The 27,026-nt window shown below is 46.1% G+C and overlaps 1 protein-coding gene across 1 annotated transcript in view; it reads left to right on the top strand.

Moving 5' to 3' along the window:
- The first annotated feature begins 378 nt into the window (after nucleotides 1-378).
- GPC3 (glypican 3) overlaps nucleotides 379-27,026 on the top strand; it is a 405,964-nt gene continuing 379,316 nt past the window's right edge. Inside the window, exon 1 of the mRNA XM_087860008.1 lies at nucleotides 379-728. Coding sequence (XP_087716134.1) covers nucleotides 554-728 — 175 coding nt within the window. The 5' untranslated portion in view covers nucleotides 379-553. The remainder of the gene's footprint in view (nucleotides 729-27,026) is intronic.

The following is a 27,026-nucleotide window of genomic DNA, read 5'->3' on the forward strand; positions in this document are numbered from 1 at the left end:
GGGAAGGAGGAGTGAGGCTGGGGAACTTCTCCCAGAGCCAGTCAGAGGGGACGGCTGCTGGGAAGCCAATCAGCGCGCCGGAGCCCGCAGCCCCTCTGCAGTAGTTATGCCAGAGCGCCCTGGGTAGAGCGGCGGCGAGCGGGCAGCTGGGCTGGGCCGCCAGGAGCCACCGCACGCGCTCGGCGCCCTCCTCCCCGCCGCTCCCGCCAGGTCCCCGAGCAGCCGTGCCCCAGCCAACCCCGCAGCCCTGCGCCCCGCACCCGCAGGCTAGCCGCAGCTCGGCGGCCGCCGCCCCCTGGCCGCGCGCTTGGCCTCGCCCCGCCCCACCCGGTCCCCCGTCGCCCCGCCCCGCCCGCCGGCCCCGCCCCGCCCGAGCCGCCGAGCAGTTCCCGCCCTCGCCCCGCGCCCAGGTAGCTGCGAGGAAACTTTTGCCGCGGCTGGGTAGCGGCACGTCTCCCGCTCCTCAGGGCCGCTGCCAGCCTCGCCGAGTCTCGGGACCGCTCTCGCCCCCGCTGCCACTCTCCCGCGCTCTCCTCCCTGCCCGCGAAGCAGGATGGCGGGGACCGTGCGCACCGCGTGCTTGGTGGTGGCGATGCTGCTCAGCTTGGACTGCCCGGGACAGGCGCAGCCCCCGCCGCCGCCGCCGGACGCCACCTGTCACCAGGTCCGCTCCTTCTTCCAGAGACTGCAGCCCGGACTCAAGTGGGTGCCCGAAACCCCCGTGCCAGGTGAGGAGGCGTCCCCGCGCGCGTTCCCCGCGCCTGGCGGGGAGCCGGGGGCGCGTGGCGACCGTACCCCGGGCGCGCTGGCCTCGTGGGGCCGCGGTGGTGCGCCCCGCCGCTGGGCACCTGGGAGTGGTCCTGCGCCCGGGGCCCGGCCAGGTCTACCGGGGGAGGGCGGAGGGGTGAGTGTGAACCGTGTCCGCATCTCCCGGGCTCGCTTTACTGTCAGGGAAGGTGCGGGTAGGAAGCACGGCCGGGAGGGCCTTCTCACGAGCGCCCATTTTTTTGGGGAGGGCGGGAAGGTGGGAGCAGCTTCCCCGGGCCTCGGTAAACTGGCGCCCCACGGCCGAGCCGGTGCCTCGAGCATTTGCCACCCTCGCTTGCACGAACGTGCCAGCGTTTCAGCCGGATCTGGACCGTGGCTACGGCCATTCTCTCCCCAACCTGACCCCCACGCCCTCTTTTTCGCAGCCTGGGTTCCGGGGGTTCGCGGGCCCAAGTGCAGGCAAAGTTGGGGACAGATCTCCGAATCCGCAGTGGCAGGTAGAGTACACGCTGGGGGAAACTTTTGAGTAGGAGGGTCCCCAAGATGAGGAAGACTGAACCTTTCCCTTCAAAACAGCGTCCCTTATCTAGGTTGGCAAAATCGCTTCGAAAACGGTGCTGCTGGCCGGGGAGCAGGAGTCCAAAGATGATTTAACTCCTCCCCTTCTCAAATTCATCTGCCTTCTTGACAGGCTGGACCCTGAAGGGGAGATGATTTTAGGTGGAGGAAAGTTTCCGAACGCCTGCCTTTTGTTCTGCACAATCAGATCGTGTTGTAAGGGCATATTTTAACCTTAGCTAAGGGTTGCCGCTGTCAACAGATGAATATTGATGGCCCTGTGTGATTGACTGTCCCGCGGTTGGACTCCTAAAAGCCTGCCTTAGAATCCAATTAGGACAAGTTGCTACACTGACAATGCGGGCAAGAAGAGTTGGTCTGAAACAGGTTAATTTATCAGAGGTGCGCGCTGCAGAAGCGGCCGGTGGTGTTTGCAAAACCCTGAGACGTCCGTGGCCTTCGGGGTCTCTTCCCAGCCCTTGCCTCTAGCGAGGCGCGCGTCCCGCGCTTCGGAGGGATCGGGGAGCAGCCCTCGTCAAAACTTGGCTCGTGGCTCTCAACAAGTCAGAGAGGCGGGCCTGATGGTTGGACCAAGTTGCGAGTGCGATGCGCGCCCTGTGGGCGCTGCCAGCGAGCGTTCACTAGCAGGAGGTTACCTAGGCAGCCAGCGCGCCCTCAGCCCTCAGCCTTTTCTTTAGGTAGATGAAAAGAGCCGAGCGAGCCTGCTGTTTGGTTGCAAAGGTAATTGGTCACCCCTTTTGGCGACTGAAATGCATTTGCGCATATGTTAAATATTGCGTTGCAGGATTTCGCTCTATGGGAGGGGAGAACTACCTCTTCCACTGCTCTGTGTTAATAACGTACCACGTGGGCGTGTGCGGGAGCTGTAAGGGGCAACCTATGAATCAGTTCCACAGAGCTGGAACAACAGGCGAAATCTCTCTCCCCTCGAAGTGCCGTGGTAATTAGATTGCTCAGGCCAGAGAACACGCTTCTGTTGATAATGTAAAAATTGGTCCTCACAGGATGAGTCCCCGCAAGATGAATGCTTCCGGGGTTGGGGTTGGGGCCACTTTTGGCTGATTCGAAGCCTGGGAGTAAAGGTTGTGCTTAAAAGAAGAAAAAGACCAGAAGGAACACATTGATACTCATTTAGCAACCCCCTCCCTCTACACACACTCGTGCTGGCGCTGGCCCTCCCTCCTCCTCCCCAGCTCTCTGGCTGCCTGCCTCTTTGCAGCATCTGTATACAAGAGTTGGGAGGGCCCACACACTGTGTGTAAGAGATTTGGCCTGGGCTCTCGCCCTGCGAGCTCCCTTGCTCCCTGCCTAAGGATGGCCATGCTGTAGAGAACAGGAATTCCTAATGGGGATTTTTCTTTTTCCTCCAGTATTTCCCAAACTCTGTGGGCAAAATCACTTTCCAAGGGTCTTCATATACACCCAACTTCCCTACTTCACTTCTAGTTAACGAACGTGTGCGGTGGCCAGCACCTTCTAGGTGGCGGACAGGCACCGTTCTGACTCGTGCTGGAGTAAAGCCAAACTTCAAATATGGTGACACCCAGGCAGCTACCATATATCCTGAATTTTCCGGGGGCTGCACAGATTTCCAGCACTCTTGTCTTGCCGTGAAAACCATGTGTCCCAAATTTCCCTTGGGCAACTCTGGTCACTGTAGAATTGGAAACATGGTGAAAATCCTAATGTCCACGAGTGGAAAGAGCTCATCAGTATTTCAGAGAAGAGACGATAATGGCCGACTAAATACAATGGCAAGTGCATCATTTCAAAGTGAATAAATGTGTCATTTGCTGCTGTCGTTCAGTGGTTGGAAATTGAAAGAGAGCTGCAAATTATTTGATAGTTACGAGCCATCAAGATGACCACTTGACTTTTTTTCCCCCATCTATATTTTAAGCCATGTGCATTTTGCCCATGTCACTGTATTAACTGCTAATTAAAGCTCTCTTTGTCCCAGATAAAATGAGATTTGGTCACAGTAAGGAGAAATCCTCAAGAATGTCCTGTCTCACTTAGGGGGACCATTTGGGATTGACTGCTAACTTTGGCCATTAGCTGAATTGGGTTAGAGTGGATAAGGTACATTTCTTATGCTAATATGGATGAGACTAAATGGCATTTGAAATCAGCCAGCCTAAAAAATAAATCACTGGTGCTGACGGGCTACACCAGACTTCCACAAAGCTGATCGAAAGCCTTACAATCTCATGTTCCCATTTCTTTTAGAGCGTTCAAAGGCATGGGATAGCAATTCTAAATAGCATGTCCCCCAAATCCATAGATCTTTTCATACCCCCCCCTCTCTCTTTTTAAGGATTTGTAACTTGGAAAGCACCACAGATGGAAACCAGGCACACAGAGTTAGCATTTGGCAGAAAAATCCATATAACTGACTTTCAGTGTAGCTCTTTTGCCCTTATTTAATTTAGAAAAATTCAGAAAAAAGCCAATGAGCTCATAAGTCTGGATGTTTATTTTGTTTTGCTTAACCTACCCACAGGCGCAATCAAGAATGGATACAATTTTAGGCAAGGAAAGTGAGCTAGTAATCAGACAATGATGTTTCCAATTGTCTCAAGGGAATGTTACAGAAGTCTGAAAAAAAAAATTCCTCTAAACAAAAATCAAGTGTAATTCACTTTATGAATGCCATACACCGCTTTTGTGGGGGGTGTCGGTGAAGGGGACGGCTGGGAATGAGAAAATCAAACAAACCGTGGTAGTGTTGCAACTCCCCAAAGATTGAGGGATCTTGCCTTAGAGCGGGCCCTGGAAAGCGCAGGAACCCATCCCAAAGGCCAAACTCCCATATGGGTCAAAGGCAACCCTGAAGAGCCAAGCCCGACTTGGAGTTTCTCAAAATAGATGAAACACCATAAAAATAAAAATCCGCGCCCCTGCCACAAAGTGGGAGTTTGGTTATTTGTTGTCGTTGTTGTTTTCAAGCGTGAGAACCTGCGGCCGTGTCTGGGTTGCCCGCTGCGGCTCCCCAATTAGTTCGAAGCAGCTAGCGCCCCTGACGTCGGGGGGGGGGGGGAGAACAAGCCCCGGGGTGTGCATGTGGAAGGACTTCCTGTCCCCCGAGACCGCACTCGACGTGCGGGCGAGCAGGTGATGTGTTCGCGCCCTGACAAAAGTCGCATTATTGCACAGTTCGGAGGCCTCCTCGGAGGCCGGTGCGCCTCGATGGCGGAGGCCAGCCCTGACGGGTGGTACCGGGCTGGCCTCGGAGGGCAGCGTGCGGCCGCTGGAGGAGCTGGCTGGCGGGCGCTGGACTGCCAGGCCCCGCGCGACGTGCGTGCGGGAGGTGCCGAGGGGAGGAAGACACAGCCCCTTTTGTCAAGGCGCTCACAGTCTAGTGGGGGAGCCTACGAGTAAACAGGCTTCTCAGGAAACTTGTAGGATTAAATAGGGTGAAAAGGGCTAGAAAATACCTCCAGGAAATTGGCTGAAATGGTCACAATAGCCAGCCTGGGCAAGGGAAAAGCACTGAAGAGATGAAGTGGGAGATAGGGCGGTCGCTCTTATTAGGCCGCCATCTTAAAGAGAGTTTTCCTAATTCTTGGAGCAAATTCCACGCAGGCGTTAGGAGATGCATGCATGAGATGATCCCGATGGATGCTGGATGACACAGATGGCGTCGGTTTTGCAATTTTTTTTTCCTTACGGGCTGGTAGATTGCATCCAATATTTTGATGCAATATTTTTGAGCGTTCTGCTACTTTGATCTTCGGAGTTGCAATGTTTGCTGTTCGCTGTAGCCTAGAAAAAGGCTGCTTATTACCAACCTGGGAAGAAAGAGGCCTGGGTCTGCTATGAGGCAAGACAGAAAATATGTTTTCTCCTTAAATGGCAGCTATCAATGACCACGCCAACTTTAGTGTTTGATGCATATACAAAAGCATGGGTCTTAAGAGGTATCTTATTACTCATTTCTAAGAAAATTGAAGATAATCACTTATAACTTGTGCACACGATACATCATTTGGAAAGAATTTCACTAGGGATCATATTGCTCAACTGAAAAGTTCTGGCATGCTGAATTTGTACATTTTTGTGAATGCTTCCTTTACTCTGATCTCTCGCTTTTTTCTGCATATGGTTATTTGTATGTTTTAGATTAGAAGCTTCTTAAAGGGAAAGCACTGCAGTTGGTGCAGTTGAGCACAATACCAAGAGCACCATAGCACGCTTAGTAAATTATTGACGATAATAGAATTTCTAGATCATGACGTATTCTCTATGAACTCTCAGATACTTTCCTAAGCTCTGCGTCATCTTACTTATTTTAAAAGCCTAAGTCCAGTTTGTTCGGATACACCGTTGGGGTAGGTGGACAAACTTTTTAGGCTACATATTATTTTGCCTGGAGCCAGATTCAGTCTTTCCTCTGTTAGCTGGTGACTCTTACCATCAGGAAGGGCTTATTAATGTTGAGTACCCAGAGAACAAATTGAAATTAGCAACATTGTTATGATTGGCATAGTATCATCACAGATCAACCATTATTATAGCACATAAATTGTAAAGACCTCTCTTAAATCAAACTCTCTTTGATTTAATGTCAGCTAGACCTTTCTCACTGACGTTGACATTGCCGTATTTGGGAATCGAGGTATAACACATGCATGGACCTGTTGAAGTACCTCACACGTTTCTGTAGCCTGGGATCAGAATTTGTGCTCGGGCTAAATTCAAGAGACCATACCAGGAGCCAACATCTATTCAGCCCTAGCCAAGCTTGCAAAGGGGTTTGATGTTTTGGGTAATCTAGGGTCTAATGGAAGGTGTGGGCAGGACCCCCCCCCATCTGCCCATATTTAGCAAATCGTCTGGCTTGAAACAGGATCCCCAGCGCTCCATTAAGAAATGAGCATCAGAGAATAGAATCCAAATCATGGGCCCCAGACTGGCTTTAGAGACAGCATAAGGTAATGGGAATTTACCTTCCGAGATAGAATGACAGGGAGAATGCGAGTCAGAAAGCGAGGTGAAGGTGGGCATACCAGCAGAGAAAATGTGCATTTTGAAATGCTGCGTGTGCGGAGAAAACCCTCACTGGAGCACAGTAGTCTCACTTGAAAACCTTGTTGAATATGCAAAGTAAAGGAGATTTAGTTCTATACTTCAGAGTAGGCCAATTAAACCTCAATTGTCCGAGGGCTAATTATTAGAAATACTTGTCCGCCATTTTTAAACAAAAATGAATCCAGATTGATTACCAAGAAAGGCATGTCCACTTTTGCCTCTCTTTGTGTGTAGTTGGGTAAAGCCTTATTTGAGAGTTGTATTTTTCCTCATGAGTAAAAAGGAGTCAATGTTAGGACCAAATGCATTGCTAGTGTTCCAAACAGTTAATTACTTCCAGTAGCCGAAATTGTATTTATATGCTAGATTAGTAAATCTACTAAGCTCTTTGAAGTATACTTAATAGGCTTATATTGATAAATAATTGATAGGAAGGGAGATAAAATACAAGTGAAAGTGGCAATAAGTAGGGACAGGGAAGTTAAAGTCATTATAAAAGAAACCTCCACTTGCTGTATTCTAGCCATCCACCTGAAAGTTGAATGATGAGCATTTCTCAGAAGTGAGGATTTTGAGAATATCCTGTTTTTCAGAATTTCCATGATGTGGCATGCATTTCTTTTATACATCCAGAATAAGGCAGGATTCTAGACTATAATTTTTTTTTAAAGATTTTATTTATTTATTTGACAGAGATAGAGACAGCCAGCGAGAGAGGGAACACAAGCAGGGGGAGTGGGAGAGGAAGAAGCAGGCCCATAGCAGAGGACCCTGACGTGGGGCTCGATCCCAGAACGCCGGGATCACGCCCTGAGCCGAAGGCAGACGCTTAACCGCTGTGCCACCCAGGCGCCCCTCTAGACTATAATTTTAATCAGCCTTTTCGAGTCTGCCTTTTGGAAATAAGTTTATGACTGGAAAATTAGAAATCCTGAGTATGGCATCTTTAAAGTATGGGTTCCCAGCCATCTATATCTAGACCGTGATCTTCATCTTTGTATCTGCTGTGTCTAGTGAAGAGCATAGTACAAATCATAGGTGCTCAATAAATACTTGTAGACCACATGAATGATTGGAAGTAGAAATGTATTAGCAACGTAAAATTTCTATAAAGCCAATATTTAAGTAGTTGATTCACTTTTACTAATATATTAAGGTTTCTAAAAAAGCAGCTCCTTTTTCAGGTCAAAAATCCATTTGTTGTCTATAGGTAAGTGACAAAGGACTGGTTTAATTCATGCGGCTGTACTATAATTTCCCGAAAGAAGTAGACTAGCCAAATCTTTCCAAGAGGTAAGTGTTCCATGCTCGTTTACAAGGCTATTCTAAGAAGTTTATAGATGAATTAAATATATCGCATATACATAAATGCGTTTATTTACTTTACAGATCTGTGGCATTTAGGTTTCAAAAATCAAGTTTTTCTTTGGTGTTTGGTGTTTCTTACCTATAACATGAAGCTTCATAAATGTACATTTAAAAGGACATAATCCAAAGTGGATATTCAGCCATGGAAATTTTATTGGAGTAGGATAAAGGGCCTCCTGAGAGGGCTCTTAATTTCTGTATGCACTGGGGCAAGCTTTTAAAGTCAGCTGAGAACACTCAACTAGTTGGCTCCCTAGCCATCGGGAGTTCTTTCAGCTAGAGGCTCAACTAGGAAAGAAGGTGAAAAAGAAAGGGGTGATGTTCATTTGGAAATACTATCAGAACTGTGTTTGCATACTTTCTTCCTCAATTGCGGCTCTGCTCCCTCTCTCCCACACTGCATTCTGGTACTTGTGGTATGTATCAGCATCCTGGGATACCCCATTGCTCTTTGTCCAATTTTGGTTTGGATGATTGAAGCTGAGGGAAACGTGGGGAAGAGAGGAAGGGTTAGAGCAACAGATACAAGGAGGACATTCAAAGCCCTTACTCTGGTATGTATCAGAAAGTTCACTGACGCATAACAGCCTGAAGGATTGAAAAACATTTGAATTGGGAAGCTCGCATGTGCATAGAAAATACGGAGATATGCCCCCAAGTGCATCTGGGTCCCAGAAATACTCTATCTGTACTTCTTCTTGCTTCGTATCCACGTTTTTTTGAAGTACATAGCTTACTCATAGCCTCTGCCAGACCCTACAACTGTTGAATGCAGAAGCCATATTTGATTCAGCATGATAGCCTCTAGAGGGGTGAGTAGAGTGCCTTGTACAGAGTTATTAATAAAGGTTGGAGCGAAAGGAAGAATAAACACCTAAAGACACAGTCTACAGTACTTGACCACTGTTGAATGAGATCCGAGGATGGCATATACCTAGAGAAGGACCGAGTCTCTGGATGCATCATTGTCTAAGTTGATCTGCAGTAGGGATTGAGGATGGGGTGGTGGAGGTGAAGCCCATTTATTTGTTCTTTGTGGCCCTGGGAGCCTTGTTTCCCCTCTTTCAAAACTGAAGTCTGGGGAGGAAGTGACAAGGAGAGAGAAATTTTTACCTGCAGGTTTCTCTAAGATCTATTTATTTATTTGGCGGGGGGGAGAGAATCTTAAGCAGACTCCACGCTGAGCGCAGAGCCCCATGTGGGGCTTGACACGGGGCTCGAACCCATGACCCCGAGATCAGGACCTGAGCCGAAACCAAGAGTCGGATGCTTACCTGACGGCACCACCCAGGCACCCCCCTCAGCCCTCTCTAAATGTGGTGCCTGAGGGGCGCCTGGCTGGCTCAGTTGGTAGAACATGTGACTCTTGGTCTTGGGGTTGTGAGTCCAAGCCCCAAGTTGGGCATAGAGCCTACTTTAAAAAAATATGGTGTTTGGATAGGTTTTATATGTATTTATATTTATATACACACACGTGTGTGTATATTCATAGTTTATATATGTATAATATTTGTTATTTCTATTATTTTGATAGGAACAATTTATAATTATGTTATTTAAACTGTTTGAAAGTTGTTAATTATTACTCTTAGTAGTGAGTGTTCTTTCACAACCCTACCTTACATTTGTGTCGTGAAAGCCTTGCTTTCACATATCTTATGTACAGACAATGCCACCACTCATAAAGTGTCCATAGCTTCGGAGTTCTGCTGACCTGCCTGGTTCTAACACACACACCCACATTTGTACACTCATACATACACCCATATAATAACCCTACATCTGTACATCCTTAATAACCTAGGGGAAAAAAAGCCTAACTTACCCTGGGAAGAGATAGGGGTATAGCTTCTCCGAGCTCGAGTCAACCATTTTCAGTTGGTTTGGCCCCAAATTGTTGCAAAGTGAATTGTCCCTGATATCATAGAGCTCATTTATTAAGTTGCATCATTTTCCTAAGTACAGAGATGTGACCCTCATTTAAAGCAGTGATGGTCAACCCATACTGTGAATTTGGCTCATTTTGGAGAATGACTTCTAGCACGGGCTGCATTGCAATGTTGAGCTCCATAGCAATGAGAATGTGACCCAAGAGGCCATTTCCAAGTTCGCTTTCATGGAGTGATTGTACTGGGGACCACATTTAGTTGTTTCCAAAAACAGATGGAGATTCTCAGGAAAGAAACCTACTAATAATGAACTCTATATGCCATCGCTGCATAAATATTGAAAAGTTTTTCATTCATTCTCTCCTTCAGCCAACATTCATTGAGCCCTGATTCTATGCCAGGTACTGAGCTAGGAGCTGATGAATAAGATACAATCACCGCCCAGGGAGGAAGCCGTGGAGCCGGGCACCATGTAGGGATCTGGGGGTGGTTGAGCTATGGACGAGGGGTGCCTAGCTGCCTGAAGTGGGCTGTCACATAAGGTATATGCAAAGGCACGTAGAGACAAAATGACACATTTTTTGGACTGGACTGGTTTGGATTGGTTGGAGGACAGCTGTGGGGGGTAAAGTAAAGAAAGATGAACTAGAAAAGTAAGCAGGAAATGCTGAGGAGTTTCCTTGGGCTGTATCCAAGAATGATGAAGAGCCATGAAAACATTTGAAGCAGAGAAAACGGTATTCAGTATGGAGAATGACTGGCCGGGAGTCTTAGTAATACAGGTGCAAAAAAAAAGCAGGGCAGTAAGTAGGCGAGTAAAAGATCAAGCTGAGACACTAGAGGAAGTGGATCCGGTATGACTTGCTGACTGGACACGAGAACAGGAGGGAGAGTCTAGAACTTCTTGTTTTTCTGGGTGGTGGGACTATGGCACATAATAGGTGCTCAGTAAATATCTGTTGACTGAATGAGTGGAATATAGAGGGAACGTATATTTTTAAGTAAACTCTACCCCTGACATGGGGGCTCGAGCTCACGATCCCGAGGTCAAGAGTCACATGCTCTATCAACTGAGCCAGCCAGGCGCCCCAGGAAGGACATATTTTTAAGGGGTGAAATAATGAGTTTGATTTTGAAGGGGTTGAGTTTGAGGGGTTCTTTGATCCGTGAGGCGGAAATGTCTGCTAGGTAGTCGAGGTCGTGTTTCAGATGGTAGAAGAGAGAAAAATCAGGGCTGGTGATACATACTCGGACATTAACAACATATAGATGGGAACTGAAAGTCTGGGAATAGATGAGATCACTCTGGGAAGTAGTGTATACACTCTTCTGGAGTTCGGAAGAAGCGTAGTTGGGACTCATCAGCATATAGGCTCAAGTTGGAAGTCATGGGTGTGGATGATATTTTCCAGGCTTTTGCATGTGACACATCTTAAAATGCATTTTGCCAACATCTGGTGATTTAAAAAAAACTGCCAAAGACTTCAAGAATTCTCTTGATTAGGAGAAAATATGAGTAGATGTTGTCATGGTCCAAGATTTTGCAAATAAGATAATGCACTACCAAACACACACACACACACACACACACACACACACACACATACACAAGGGTGGGGAGGGGGATGTAGAGAAGTACATTTGAAGCAAGGGATTGGATTTCTTTCATTTCTGATAGCAGTAATTAATAATTTTGCATGCTATTTAAACTGTTTGGAAGTTGCTAATTGTTACTCTTAGCAGTGGGTGGTCTTTCACAACCCTACCTTACATTTGTGTCGTGCAAGCCTTGCTTTCACATATCTTATGTACAGACAATACCACCACTCATAAAGTGTCCGAAGCTTCGGAGTTCTGCTGACCTGCCTGGTTCCAACAGAGAGGCCCCTCGGCCACCCTCAGCCCCCACTGGGGAGCAGCCTCCCACTCTGGAGAATGAAAGCTGTAGTCCGGAGTGGCATAGAGACTGGGCCCTGCTGGCTGCTCTCTGAAACATGTGGTTCCAAGCGAGTACTAGGCATACTTGTGTAATTGGGCTGATCTTTTCTGAAGTGTCTATAGAGATGTAATGTGTTTTGTTGTTGTTTGGGGGGGGGAGAGGGTGATAGAATTTTCTGTTTCTCTGGCATGAAGAGTTTCTTTAATTTCCTTATTGTTCAAGAGGTTGCCTTCATCCAGGCTTCTACTTGCATTCAATGTAAACTTGAAACCCCTTGTTCTCCAGTAGATTTTTTCGAGACCACTTTCAGGTTAATGGAATAGTATGGAAGGGCTCCCGAGGCAAGAGCACAGAAACTACCATTTACTGAGTGCCTACTATGTGCCAGTTGCTTTATATTTAATCTCCTTTAATCTACACGGCAATCCTGGAAGGGAGGTGATGTCATCTCGGTTTTACAGATGAAGAGACAGAGGCCCAGAAAGGCTTATTTTCCCCGAGGCTGTGTAATATGCAGAGCCAGGATTTGCATCCAGGTTTGTCTCACTCAATAGCTCAGGCTCTTCCCAGTGTGCCCACTGGATTCTGAGGGGAAGGAAGATGGGCTGGATAGAAAACATTTGACTTAACTTCCCACACTCCTTTGACTTGGTGACATTTTTCACTCCGGGCCTCTCTCCTCTAAGGCTGATTCTGTCTCTGCCTGTTTGCCTCCTTCCTCCCACCCTCTCTTAGACGCAAGTGCTCCAGTCGTGTTTGTCCTTTTGCCCCTTCTGTTCTCTCTCTGCTCATTCCCACACCCATTCCCATGACTTCATTATCTTCGCTGTTCGAATCACTCCCGTCTCCCTTTCCAGCCTGACCTCTTCCTTGCTGTCCCGTTCAGGATCTGCCAGTCGCCCTGCCGAACATCTCCATCCAGAAGTCCTATCGGGGCTTCCTTTTCCGCAGAGCCAAAAACCAGCCCATCATTTTCTCCTCCCGCCTGCGCAAACCTGCCCCCCTCCAGCATTCTGCATCTGTGGCCATAGCAACTCGGGTGCCCAGACCTGAAACCAGGCAATGATCTTGGATTTCTCTTTGTCCACATCTCATCCCCCCCAAATTAAATGGCTAAGTCCTGTCAGTCTGCCTCCATCATGTCTTTCACGCTTACCTCCTTGGCCTGTGCGCCCTCTGTTTAAGCACAGCAGACCTCAAACTCCTTAACTGAAAGGACCCTGTAGTTGTTGGCCTCCGAGCCTTTCCTGCTGGGCCACCTGACACTCTGCCTTCCATCAGTGCCTGCTCTAGTCCTAGCCACCCTTCAAGGTGGCCGTGCGATGCCATCTGCTGCACGAACCATATCACGGTTCCCCATGCCTAGTTCCCTTTGAACAAGGCCCCCAGTTGATTTGTATGCACGTTGAAGCTTGAGAAGGGCTGCTTCCAAGTGTAAGTTCCTTGAGGACAAGGACCTTGCAGGACTCAGGGGAGGGTCTTGCACATAATAGATCCATGTTCTTTTGATTTCTTGCATTTGTGCTGTGCTTGGCTGTTCATTCATTCATGTGGCCCAGCAAGAAATGTATGGGGAGGGGGAGGATGGGGGAGGAGAAAGAGATTCAGAGAGTTGGGGGAAGAAGGAGGGAAGGGGGAGTAGAATGAAGGGGCTGGAATTAGCCCGTAAGGTCACTAATAACTTTGTGACTAGTTTGGAAAACAATCTTTGCTCTCCCAGATAGTTAGAGCCTCTTGTCTACGCCTTGGCTTAATTTAATGTGGCCAGAGGCAAGTATCTTCGGAGACCATTTTGTTCTTACCCTAGGGACTTCATGGTTTCCCACTTTTTTTTTTTTACTGGCCCTCTGGGGTGTACCTTCTCTGGCCATCCCCAGAAGTCAGAGTGGAACTTTTGAAGCTATTCAGAGGGCCATGGAAGAACTGTGCTCAGTGTTTCAAATAGTCCCTTCTGTTTTCAGAAACCGATTTTCTGCTTTGTTTTCAAACTTCAAAGTTTATTTCTGAAATAAAGGTTTATTTTCCCCTGTGGAATTCTGAAGGTTTTATACAAGTGTTAATTTCTAAAACCTAAGTCATTTCTTGCCTTTGAAACTTCAGTGCTGTGGGTCAATTTAATAACGTTGCCTGAAGGTTCTTTTGGCCTTCAAAAGCTGTCAGATTGCCTTTTCTTTGTTCTTTGGGGGAGTAAAGTTGCCTCATTCACAAAGCTTGAAGGAGTTGGAACCGGCATTTAGTCAATCATTCAGGCTTTCTCCGCCCCTCTGCAATATCCAGTTTTATTTTCAAGCTAGGTCCTAGTGGCAATGAGATGTATCGCCGACTAACAATTCTGGGTAAAATTCTCCAAAAGCTCATCGCCATTTATTTCATAGAGCGATAAGAAGTAGCCCGAGTTACTAGGACACCCGTAGCTAAGGGAGCAGCGGGTGTTCTGAGCACACCCATCGCTGCCCTCCTGGGGCTCAGAAAATCTCCGAAGCTACCAAGCCCCCCCATTCATCATCCGCTGGACTGCTCCCCACAGCTTCCCTTTTTTCGCCTTCCTCCTTTCTACCCTCACGCTCTCTCTCAACTGGTTATAATTTAGAACAGAAGGTGTTTTATGATTTGTTATATTTATTGGATGGTTTTGTGTTTCTTGTTCTCTAAAAAAATTGGAGGAGTGGAATGTTTTATATTTTCCTCTGTATTTTAGTTTTTAAGTTGTGTTTCCTTTTCCTCTAGCTCCTGATTTCCTTTTTTCCTCTCTCTTCGCCCATCTTCCTCTGCCTCCTCCACATCCGCTTGCCCTCAGTGATTCTGGAGAGAAAACACCCTTTCCACTTCTGCCCGCGTATTTGGTTGGGGTACCTGGTTACTTCTCCCGGGGATATTTCGAAATTCGACTCCTTAGTTAGTTTGGAAATGCAGAGTTCTAAAATATGCACCGATGAATTTACATTCCACTTTCTAAGAACTCCGAGTATTTAAAAGGGTTTCTGTACAGATAGCAGCAGGCTAAATATATCCGACTGGAGTATCTCAGATCATCGCTATGTAGTTTACATTCTCTCTCACTTTGTCATAATTCTCAATGAATGCAAATTGCATCTTTGTTCTTAGAAATCTCTTGTCTTCCACCGAATTGCTTTTCCTTTTTCTGAAGATCAGGGAGCCCCTTTGAAACACTGCTAATGTGGGGTGGAATTGACACCTAGCTCACAGGCTGACCAAATGTAGCTTGCTTTTCCCTGATGAAGTGATCACATTTCAGGACATTGTGTCCCTTGCAGGATTTTATTGTCCTAGTTTCAAATTTGACTTCGGGTTAAAGAGCGTCTTCCAGTTGGACTATTCCTTGGCATTTTTTCCCTTGTCTTTACACTTATGGGGATCTTTTGTTTGTCCTGTGTCTATTATCTCTTCCAAGCTTGGCCAAGGCTGTTAGGTTATGCACCTATGTATAAATATTTAACAAGATAAGTTAGACAAAACGTGCTCGGAGATACTTCAGCCCTTCCACCCCCACCCTTGCCTCCGCCCCCGCTCAGTTTTTGTGTAGAGTCACAGATGGTTGCTTTATCTCAGATGTTTAGATTTGGGGGACATTCCTTTGCACTTTGCTTGATGGACACAATGAAATGGAAGCATTTGAGTCAATCTGGACTACCAAAATGGTAGCACCAAGTAACAGATAACATTAGGCTCCTCCTCCTATTTTTTTCCCCAACTGGTTGTCCAAACTCCCCTAAGCCAGAGAGTTTTAGGTATGAGATTGTGTGTTTTTAAAGAAAATATTTTGGATAAAGACTAATGTTCTCAAGTCAGGAATAACAATTAGTACCATTCATTAATCAGGGGCATGTTTTGACTTTGAGTCCTGGCTAGGAAATATAAACTGTGAAAGTCACACATATATATGAACCTCAGGCAAATTTATGACTTGTCAGCCTTTTAAGGTTAAATTCTTAACCCCAAATCGGGGCTGGCTTTATATGTGGAGTCCGGCACATTCCTCTGGGCCACCGAACACCCCCCTCCCCAGCCCCAGCCCTTTGCTTAACAGCAGCTAATGGCCTAATGAGCAAGAAGGATTTCTGCCTCTTATCAGCTGCCTAAACAGCAACAGGAAGGCTGATATACAGAGTACGGGTCAAAACCCGAGTTCTCGAACCAGAAACCTACAGGGCGCAGTTTAAAACTCTGGCTCTGTGGTATCTCTGTAGTTATCAATACCTATCAGAGAAGGAGCTGGACACTTGAGTTCAAACAAATAGCGATAGTTGTCAGAAGTATGAACAGTCTAATTAATTTGGCTAATAGTTCGCTCCCTCTTTGTTTAGTTCTTCTATACATAGCCTCCATATAGGCTTTAATGAGCTTTTAGTTTGCGCCTGGAGGCTGTTATGGTCATGCGGGGGTGTTTGATTGTCAGATGGTGACGATGGAGGCAAGGATATTTATGTTTTGGCCCAGAGTTTGGAAGGGGCTGCCAAATAAACATAAATAGATATCTACTACTACTTTTATTTCTTTGTAAACCGAGTTTTGGAATAAATATGCACTCCACTTGCCACGGAGTCAGAGAGAGCTTTGCGCCTCCTCCTATCGTACTCAGACATTTTTGAGAACGGGTCCTTCCTTGCCTATTTGTTAGAACCACTTGGATTCCAGACTCAGGCTCACATAGAATAAATATTTTAGGGTATTCAGGGCCCATTCTAGTGAAAGCCCCTTGACTTTCATCTTCTGCATTTGCATTTTTTCAGAGACAATAATGAAAACATTTTTTTTCAGATTCTGTCCCGTTATTGAAAATCTTATTTACATAAACAGGCATTGTTGTGGCTTAGGGAAGAATGTGGGGTCCCATTCTTTAGCTCCTTGTATATCTTTGCGAAGGCTTCTCTAAATAGAAGTAATGACGCTTTAGTCTAAGCAGCTTTTCTCATTTAGGTAAGCAGGGTGGTTTGAAATTTCAGTTTACTAGATAATTGAGTCTCTTCTTAATTATTTCAGGCATGCAGGTTGCTCTCTTGATAGTAAAGACCCTAAAAATCTAGTAATCTCCTCAGGCATCCGTTTGGTAATAAAATCCTGTGCATTTTCAGGGGTTAATTTTCATGACAATTGTGCATCCCCTCCCCACCCCCACCCTAAAAGAAATCCTGCTATCTTTTAGGGCCTTGGTCTCCTCACGTCCGCAAAAGCACACTTAGAAATATATGTCACGGTGTTGCTGGAATTACTGGATCTGGAGGAAATTTAAATGTATTCAGATTCATGCTCATTACACAACTTTCATTTAGAGTTTTTAATAGCCTTGTCATATTTCTCAGAAAATCATCTGCCTGACTTTGCCAGACTTGGTGTTCTGCCCTGAATGAAAAACTGAAGATCAGCAAAACTGCAGCCTAACTATCCCCTATTTGATCTCTTTAATCAAAAAAGAAAAAAGAAAAAAAAAGGAAAGAAAGGAAAAAGAAAAAAAAGAGAAAAATCTCAGAGGTCATCTGGGGCAGAGTGAGGTGGGAAAAACCAAAAAAAAAAAAAAAGAAAGAAAGAAAGAAAAAAAAGAAAAAAAAAAAGAGCCCAGGCGGCCTTCACATCTGCTAGTCATTCCCACTGGTGTGACTTCAATTCAGCGAGTTTTTATTGAGCACCTGTGGTGGGGGCGGTGCTAATAATCATTAACATTTATTGAGCCAGGCACTGTGCTAAGCCCTTTATGGGCAACATCCCATTTAATCCCCACCACAGCACTACCAGGTGGGTAACATTATTTTCCCCATTTTACAGATGAGGAAACTGAGGCTTAGAGAGGTTTAGTGACTTGGCCACGGTCAAATATTTTTCTGAAATGAATCACACTCAGTCTGGTTCCAGAGCCGTCTTCCTAGTCACTACTCTTGTGAAGAGCTCAGCATTTCTGGGAATTACTCCTGAAACCAGTTCGGAGAACCCAGACTGTGTGAGGTACTGGGGATTCAAAGTCAAACACTCCACTCGCTCTGCTTTTGGTGGGGGAGGCAGACAGGTAGACAGATGAGGACCTGGCAAGGAGGGGTCTCCCGATCTGTGGAGGGGAAGAAAGGGTGCGGGGGGGGGGGGGGAACCGTGGCTTGAATCTGTGGGAATGCTGTTTCCTGAGTGAGTTCAGCAGCCTGGGGTCATGGGTATTCGATTTTCCTGTTCAGTGAAGGTCATCATCTAGGAGTTGAACTGCCTCAGTGATTACATCAACCTGTTTCCATCACGGCCCCAGCTGACTATATCATCAGGTACCTTGAACCCGGCACTGCTTAGACACACAGGGTCGGCACGGTTTGGGACCTACCTGGCTCCGTAGTTCCCGTGTCACCATTTCTCTCTGATTGCACTTCCCCCTTAAAAAAAAAAAAAGTAAATGAGGCACATATTCCTGAAACAGACTGCTGCGGTCTTGAGAGTTTTCTGAAGGCAGATCATATAAGACTGGCTGCCCACAGGGAGACCCCAGATCCAGGTTTGGTTCGTGTAGCTCCTGGCATTGCCTCTTGGAGCCCACACTGGGCTCTGGGGAGCTCTGAATCCGCATCACCCACGACTTGACAGAAGAATGAAGTGACTATTAACAATTTTTGAATTTTTCAGTGAGATCATGGGAATGGAAGAGAAATCCCCAAATCACTTGTTTGGGTAATTTATTTTGGTTTTTCATAGCTCCCGAAGAAAGCAAGGAGGAAAACAGTCACCAGTGGGCATCAATGAAAAGTCTTTCAGGTGTTGCATTAATAACTTAGATTTTCCTCGATTTGGGGAGACGTTTGGTGCAGGGTAGAGTGGACTCACCAACGTGTGTGTATGTGTATGTGAAAGAGAGAGAGAGACAGACAATATCCTTTAGCTTTCAGTCTCAGCTTACCAAGAACTCCTTGTGTCTCCAAGCTTCCTAAAGTTGCCAACACCCCTCCCGTGCGCTTTCTCCTTCATTAAATCTCTTCCACAGAAAGGGGTTGCCACCAAGTCTAGACTTCGGCGACATGCAGGAGGAGGGCCAATTAGTGGGGATTTTGATTCCCATTACATGAGGGTGGGGTGCGGGGAGGAGGAGGAAAATCTGTCCTTCCCAGTCCTTCAGATTCTCAAGTTCTAACACAACAGTTATGTTGGAGATGTCTAAAATGACCGGGGCATTTACACAGCTATTCCCCAAGATGGCATGAATGCCACAGCGCTAGAGCCTGTCAGTGTAGACGCTCAGATCAGCGGGAGGGTAGGAAAAGGGAGAAGATCAATAACGTGACTTCTCACTCAGGGATCAAGAGTGAGCGTTTGATTTTCTTGCGGTTGCATTTTGCTCGGGTGCAGTGCGCGTGTTGTACTAACAAGGCAGCGGACTCCCTTTTCCACAGGTTCCTGTCGTCGAGAAAGAGGAAAGATAAAATAGAGGGCACGGATTATTTACAGCGGCCGAGAATGTCATTACAAGGTGCAATGGCTTGAAACTGAAATTTAGGTTAGCCATTAGAGCTGGGAGAAGCATCTTCACAGTAAGGGCAATGGCGCGTCGGAGAGATGTGCTTGGGAGCTGGGTAACGAGTATCTCCACAAGTGTCCCAGTCTAGCAGGGAGACTCCACCGAGACTCACGGTTGGGCTGGAGGCCCAGGTGGGTAGGCATCTCCCATTGTTGCCTGACTCTGTTTGTGACTCCTTGCTAGTAGCTTGAAAACGTTGCTTCACGAATCCGAAATATGCCTAGTTTGTGAAGCATAAGAAAAGAAGTGCAGTTGAGCAGTGAGAACGAGGCATTGGGATTGGTCTGAGGACGACTTTTTTAAAGATTTTATTGATGTGTGAGAGAGAGCGAGCACACAGAGCGGGGAAGGGCAGAGGGAGAAGGAGAGAGAGAATCCCAAGCAAGCTCCACGCCCCAGCGCAGAGCCCAATGTGGGGCTCGATTTCACGACCCTGAGAGCATGACCTGAGCCAAAATCAAGAGTTGGACGCTTAACCAACTGAGCCACGGTCTGAGCACTCTCTTAACAGACTTTCTGAAATACGGGCCAAGGACTGAGGCAGTATTAGGATTTTTCGCTCCTTTAAGGCTTCCTCCTTCTTATAACATGGGGCTGTTGTTGTTCAAGTTACATTTGGGCTGTGTCAGTAGGACTTTCTTAGGGCTGACCCTAGATAAAATTCAGTTTGGGTCTCTTTTATCTTTTTAAAAATCTTTCCTTCCTTTTTGACGTTTCCCCTCGTCCCCATCCAGGTGTTTTGGGTTGCCTGCCCACTCCCTTCTTTCCCGTGCTGGACGAAAATCCCAAGTAAACCTTTTAGCCTTGAGGTGATAAGGATATTACTCAAGGGGTGTTGCACTTTAGGACAAACCCTGAGGAAATTGCCTAACCAGAGTACTAACTCGGCCATGATGAAACATTCCCGTACTGCTAGGCAGATAGTTGTAGGTGGGGTAGAGGGAGGGAGTGGGGGTATTAGCTTCCTACAGCTACCATACCAAATTGCCTCAAATTTGGTGGCTTTAAACAACTGAATTTATTCTCTCACAGTTCGGGAGGCCAGAGGTTCAAAATCAAGGTGTCAGCAGGGCCACATTTCCTCCACGGTCTCTAGGGGAGGATCCCTCCTCGCCTCTTCCGGCTTCTGGTGGCTCCAGGCCTTCCTTGTCTCATGGGCTGTGTTCCTCCAGCGCCTGCCTCTGTCTTCACACGGCCTCCTCTTCTCCGTGTCTCTCCTCCGTGTGTCTCTTGTAAGGACACTTGTCATCGAATTTTGGGCCCACCTGATTAATCCAGGACGAGTATTCGTTCATTCATCCAACAAGCATTTGTGGAGTATGTCCTATATACCCGTCACTATGCCATGTCAGGGAATACAAGGATGGCCAAGATATAGTTCCTGCCTCCAGAAATGTACAGTTTAATAGTAGGAATACAAAAAGTGTACCAATAGCTAGAACGCCTAGATTGCAAAATGCAATATTAGAGGTACGAACTGTGCTGTGAGTTCTAAGTTGACGGCTCTTGGGGATTATTTGGTGGGGAGGGTAGCTGGGGTAGAGGCGGCAAATGTGATGAAAGAGACACTTCATGGATGAGAAGGTTTGAAGAGCTGAAGCTCGGGGAGGGGCACTCCAGGGCCAGGAATAGCATGAGCAAAGCCGGGAGGCCGGAAATGGAGCCATGTGTTTGGGACACATGAAATAAGTTTAATTAATCCTCAGCACCATGTCAAGAGGTAAGTGATCTTGTCTCCATTTTACAGATAAGGAAACCAAGGCTCAGAGAGGCAGTAATTTGCCTTTGATCACACCACTGTTAAGTGGGGTTCACACCCCACTGGTCTATCTGGTTTCCCAGGTCCTCCCTTTGCCACTGTGCACCATCCCATCAGGAAGCTCCCTGCCGTTAGTTGGCCTCTGGAGACAAAGGGCTATGTAGAAGAGAATGTGGTTATTACACAGAGTGAAGCTCTGTAAGCCTGAGTCGTTGGCCTTGGCCCCATATCCATGTTCATGTATAGCCAAGTGCTATTGACAAAGCCTAACCCTAGAAAAGCAGAAGAAAATCCTTTGCTATTTTCCGTGTCCTCTCAGTGCCCAGTCTAGAATGAGCTCAGTGACTATCGAATGACCTACAGTTGGGGAACTTAGACCCTCAGCTCTGAAATGACCTTAGCCAAGCCTGGAGTTGAGAAGCTACTTGGGTAAGCCACACAGCTGTTTTGGTAGCAGAGCAGGTAAGAACACTTTAGTCTTGGTAGGGAAGGGCTCTTCCTCTGCCCCCGGTGTGATTTCATACACAGGGGAAAGGGCCTAGCGCTGAGATTGAGCCTAGGGTGTTGAAATTCTCAGCTACACTGCAGGTCTGCATATTTGAAGATTGTATCTGAAAAATAAAAATTATACATCTCCTGAAAGATGGGATCTCCGCTACTTATCTGAGTAGAATAACAATTAGTGAAAGAGTGACTCAGGGAGATAGGGAAATTGCCTTAGTTTAGTCCCTTTGGCAAAATTCTAAACTAAAAGATTTTTTTTATCCCATCTGGCATTGTTCTCCAACCCAGTTTTGTTTTTATTAGGACTTTTCCCTGTGTCTAAAGAGTGTGTGTGTGTGTGTGTGTGTGTGTGTGTGAGAGAGAGAGAGAGAGAGAGAGAGAGAGATTGGGAGAGAAAGAGGGAGAGAGAAAGGGAGAGAAAGAGAGGGAGAGAGATCTTTATGTTGGGCTCTGCAGACTGTTCCTTCATTTCCCCTGGAACACCACTCTTCTAAAAATTGCAGTAGTAGCATCAGTTAATCTGATCTAGTTCCTTTAAAACGGAACTCTCTTGAAGTTCTGACATTGGTTCCAAGTCAAAGGGGAGGGCATCAAGCCCAAACCTCAGCGGGCCCCTTGAGATACCAAGATGAGTCAGTCAGGGGTCTGTGCGTCAAGGAACTTAAATCTGGTGGCGATAAGCCATGCAGATGTAACCATGATGCAAGTTAGAGTGAGAAGTGTCTTGGTAAAGGGTGCAGAGTGCTGTGGGAATCCCAAGGACAGAAAGCTTGTGGAGTACATCTCTTTCTGCTCCCATGAACGCTCACTCCTGTTAGAATCCAGTCCAAAGATAAGTAGGAGTCCATCATACCTCAGTAAAGCTGGGAAAAAAATTGTAAAGATAACAAACAAAAAAGAACCAAAGATATGTGAAATCATCTTGCTGCAGGACTCCCAGAGCTCCTCTGCATCTGGCCCTGGCCACTCTCCACAGCTCGCGTTTCCCTGTAGCCTTACCAGGTTTCCTGGCTGTGCCTGGCTGGGCCACCCATGTTCACACCCCTGTGCCCTTGCTCTCCTTTTTCTTCTTTTTTCCTTTTCCTTTTCCTTTTCCTTTTTCTTTTTCTTTTTCTTTTTCTTTTTCTTTTTCTTTTTCTTTTCCTTTTCCTTTTCCTTTCCTTTCTTTTCCTTTCCCCTTCCTTCTTTCCTTCCTTCCTTCCTTCCTTCCTTCCTTCCTTCCTTCCTTCCTTCCTTCCAGAGAGCACAAGGTGGGGGTGGTGTGCGTGGAGGGGCAGAGGGAGAGAGAATCCTAAGCAGACTCGACTCCCTGCTGAGTGTGGAGCCTGACGTGGGGTTCCATCTCACCACCCTGAGATCATGACTTGAGCCAAAATCAAGAGTCAGACGCTTAACTGACTGTGCCACCCAGGCACCCCCTTGCTCCATTTTCTTGAAGGGTTTTTAAGAAGGAGAATGATGTGATCAGCTATGTCCTTTAGCAGTATCTCTCTGGGGGCTCCGGTGGAGGAGAGCCTAGTAGAGGCAGGAAGACGAGTGTGGAGGCTCTTCTAGCTGTCCAAGTGAAAAGAGGCGGGGTGTGGCGGGACATTTACAATAGAACCAGTGGGATTTAGCAGCATTTCACTACAGGGGATGAGGGTGAGTAAGGTGTCTAGAATGACCTAGAGGTTTCTAGTTAGTTTGGAAGTCCATTTCCTGGACAGGGTCTGTGTCCTGTTCTTTATCGTACTCCTCGGGTTGGGTATAGGCCCTGGCATTCAGTAAATGCCAAAGTAGGCATTCAGTAAATGTTGGATGAATGACTCGTTCACCACTTTGGCAGGCTGAGTGTAATCAGTGAATTTGTATTCCCAGAGCACATGTTGACTGCTGGTTGGGAATGGGGTCCAGAAAGAACCTGTTTGTGGGAGAGCGTAGCGGTCTAGGGATTCAACCTTTCCCGGGCATGAAATGATACGCGGCTAATTGATGGTTGGCAGTAGAGATAAAGGTAATTCATTCTTTAATTCTCAGGCTTAGAGAATGGCTTATCTGCAGGTTGCTTTAAACTCCCAGTACTCCGGTGTGGTAGCGACATTTTGGCCTGCCTTTCCAGAGGCAGAGTCTGTGGCGGCTCCAGGCATGATCTTTGATTTAAAGTCTGAGCTCGTGATACCCAGGTGCGCCCTCCGCAAGGTCGTGGTCTTTCAGGCTAAATAACAGAAGGGTAACCTTCAGCTGGGTTCCCTAAGATGATTTCGTCCACCAGCAATCATCACTTTCCCCACCGGTTTCCAATGCAGTCATTTCTTTCATCTGTATTCCTATCTTGATTAGTGAGAAATTAACGAGCGTGTAAGATTTGATTTAGCTAATGATTAATTAGGGGAAAAGGCACCGTTCTAATAGCAAGTCACTATTATATGCTAAGGAAATTAGTTAATATTTTTGGATGGCAAATTGACTTGTCCTCCGTTTAAAAAAATATCTTTTAAAAGTGTCTGATATGTTTTTTTGTTCATTAGTAGAGCAACCTGCACTTAATCCTTTGGATAATTTTAATAGGCATCTATTACTTTCCCTACAAGTCACGAAGCAACCAATTTGGGATATCATTCATTCTTCTGCTTAATATTGCGTTAATGATGATATTATATCATTTTTTTTAAGCACAATCCACCTTTGTTAGCAAAAAAAAATCTGTTCATAAGGCAGGCCTTGGCAATGAAATGTGTCAAATCATCATCATATATCTATATAGATCTATATATCTTCATCATATATATATATATATGGAAAAGATTTCAATTTTCATTGTTACTGAGCCCTGACGATTTCTCCTCTTCTGTTGCTTTTTGAATATGTTTTATTCTGCTCATAGGAGAGTATAAGGAGCAAGGTCTACATTAATATTTCTTCTGTTCTTTATTGTGTTTTTTAATGGGATTTTTGACAATTTATAGTCATTAGTAAAATTGCAGTTGAGTAAAATAACCAATGTATAGAACACAATAAAGGTAATTAGAGAACCGGCAGGCTGCAAGTGACCTTGAGGGGTTATTTAGTCCATTCCCATTTCCAGGCTCTAAGACTCCTCCTCCTATGCAGCAGTCCTCCTCGCATTCTGCTTTTGCTCCAGAACCGGGAGCGGGCCTTTACTGCCTATGGCGCCAAGCCCGCCGGTTTCTGTCCGCGCTCAAGGCCCTTCACATTCTGCTAGCTGCGCCCCAGATTGCAGCTTCTCTCCAGGCAGGTTAGCCTTGCCTTAGTACGCTGCTGCTGCCAAACCCCTCGTGCCCCTTAGCCTCTCCAAATCCTTCCCACCTAGCTCACGTCCCACCTCCCCTGGAAGCTTCGTTTGGCCCCTAGAGCCTCTGGTGAGCACTCATTTATCTAGCAAATGTTGTCCATAGGACATATTTTAAAAATGAACTTGGTTGTAAATTATCTCAAACAATAAAATACACCCATGTCGAGTGAAGGATTTAATGAGTTTTTTCAAATGTATACACCCATGTAACCCCTACCCCCGATGAAAATAGAGCCTCTTTCCATCACCTCAGAAAAGATACTGCATATTTTGTCACCTGACCCTATACCAACTTTTACTGGTCTCCAGCTAGTTTTGTGTGAAAATCTGGTCTCTTCGTGTGAGTTTTGTATTTATTTTAATGTTACTTAACACGTATTGTGCCAAGAAGGCTAAGAGCTTTACCCGCATCATCTCACTCAATCCTTGCAATGACTCCGTAAGGTAAGTGCTATTGATAATCCCCTTTTAGCGATAGGGACAGAAAGGCATGTGGAATTTAAATGACCTCCCTGGCTTGCACAGCTAGCCAGTGGTGGGGTAGGACTGCATTATAAGCAACTCGACCAGGGGGCCACACTGTGTTTGCTCTCTCCCACCCACTAGTGCCTGCCATGATGCTGATCTCCGGGCCACTAAAACTTGCTGATTTGGAATAAAATCCAATAGAGCAGATGTATTTAGACAGACCCACAGCACATTGTTCACTGTCCTCTCCCAATTAGGGACAAGGCTCAGGCCTGGAATGGGGTCTCCGAGTGAGCAAGTGAGCCTATGACTGCCAGCTCTTGAATGGAGCCAAAACAGAGCAAGGGCCCAAAGGATGGAGGTCAAGAAAGCAAGGCCACAGGCATCCAAGCCTAAGACCTCCCCTGACACAAGAGTACATGTCAGGAAAGGGCCTTCTGTGGTCCACCTGTGGCTTAGCTTCTGGGAGGGGAAGCAACTGCTAAGGGTGTCCAACGTGGGTACACGTGGCAGGAATCCTCCAGGGGAAAGCTACCATAACCCAAATATCCCCTTTCAACTGTCAGACCCAGAACTGGAGCCAGTGTGCAAGGAAGAACATTGCCTCAAAATAACTAGAAATAAATTATTTTATGGTTCCTTCAAGTGAAACCTCTATTTGTGTATCTTCAAGATGTTTGGAAATTGGTTTTTGTGGTATTTAAAAATATTCTTCCAAGATCAAAGTTAAGCGCCCAGATGTAAAATTTTCAGGGTCATCTGTCTCCACTCCTTTGTTTTAGATCAGAGAGACCCAAAGTTTTCAACCAGCGTTCTGGGTCTGCAGCCCTCGTTAATCCAACACTCTATGCACAAGGCTGAATGGGATCAGCAGGGCATCCCAAGGGGATGGGTGTCATTCTCTGCTCTTCCGGAACAGAAAATCGAGGAGAGGAGATTATAGTATAAGGTACTTTTTAATCCTCCAAAGTAAATGGTAACTAGCAGCCCTGTAATGACTTTAGTAAAAAAAAAAATTTTTTTTAAGCATCTGGGAATGCAGTTATTAAGCTCCAAAGACTTGAACCTTTCTGGCTCATTTGAATCGTCAGTTGCTGAGCCTTCTCCTCCTCTCCATCCCAGGCTATATTGCTTGTCTCTATTCCCATTTCCCAGCTGAGTTCCATTTTTATATAAAAAATATGAGCACCTCTCTGATGAGTGTGGTCAACGATTACTTTTCCTTTCCGTCTAACACAGGAGTTATTTCCCCCTTAACCTTCTTTTGTTCCTGACATTCTTAAAGAATGCTGTGCTAATTATTATGTCTTTTGTAGGTTGCAACTGATTTTTTGAATTGGCCTTTCTGCTTTCATTCATACAAGAATGTACCAGTTCGTGGTGTACCTCCTTAGTCATTTGCCCTTGGTTACTTTTTTTCCATCTTGAGATTTGGTTTCCAGAGTAATTCTTTGTTTCGCTGCTGAGGATTCCTCTCTAAATTCTTTCTCTACTTCTTTTGGTTGTGCTTTGTTTCTTTCATGCGTCTGTTCCTGTACTGAAATGGTTCTGTTTCATTATTGTCATTTCATTTAGGCATGTCTAGCTCTCCTGGCCCACTTTGTTCCTTATGTTCTCTTGTGCTGGAGCTTATTTTAAGCTGGCCTGTGAGTTATATGAAATTTACTTAAAACGTTTTTCCCTTTGGTGTATATTTCTCTCCTTCCTGGCTTGGAAATTCTGAATTCGTACCAGCTTGTAGATGTTTTTATTTCCTCAAATATATAGCTAACTCTTAGTCCCCAGATTAGTTGTCCTGGTTTAGTGATTGATCAGGCAGTGGTAACTGGGAGGGAGGATAGATGTTTCTATATGTACATTTCTTATATCTGGATATAACCTGTATCTTTCTTCATGACGTCTGACATCTTTTCCCTCAAATTCTCACT

Source organism: Ursus americanus, chromosome X (assembly GCF_024610735.1).
Source record: "Ursus americanus isolate L20-20 chromosome X, mUrsAme1.1.p, whole genome shotgun sequence".
Classification (NCBI taxonomy): Eukaryota; Metazoa; Chordata; class Mammalia; order Carnivora; family Ursidae; genus Ursus; species Ursus americanus.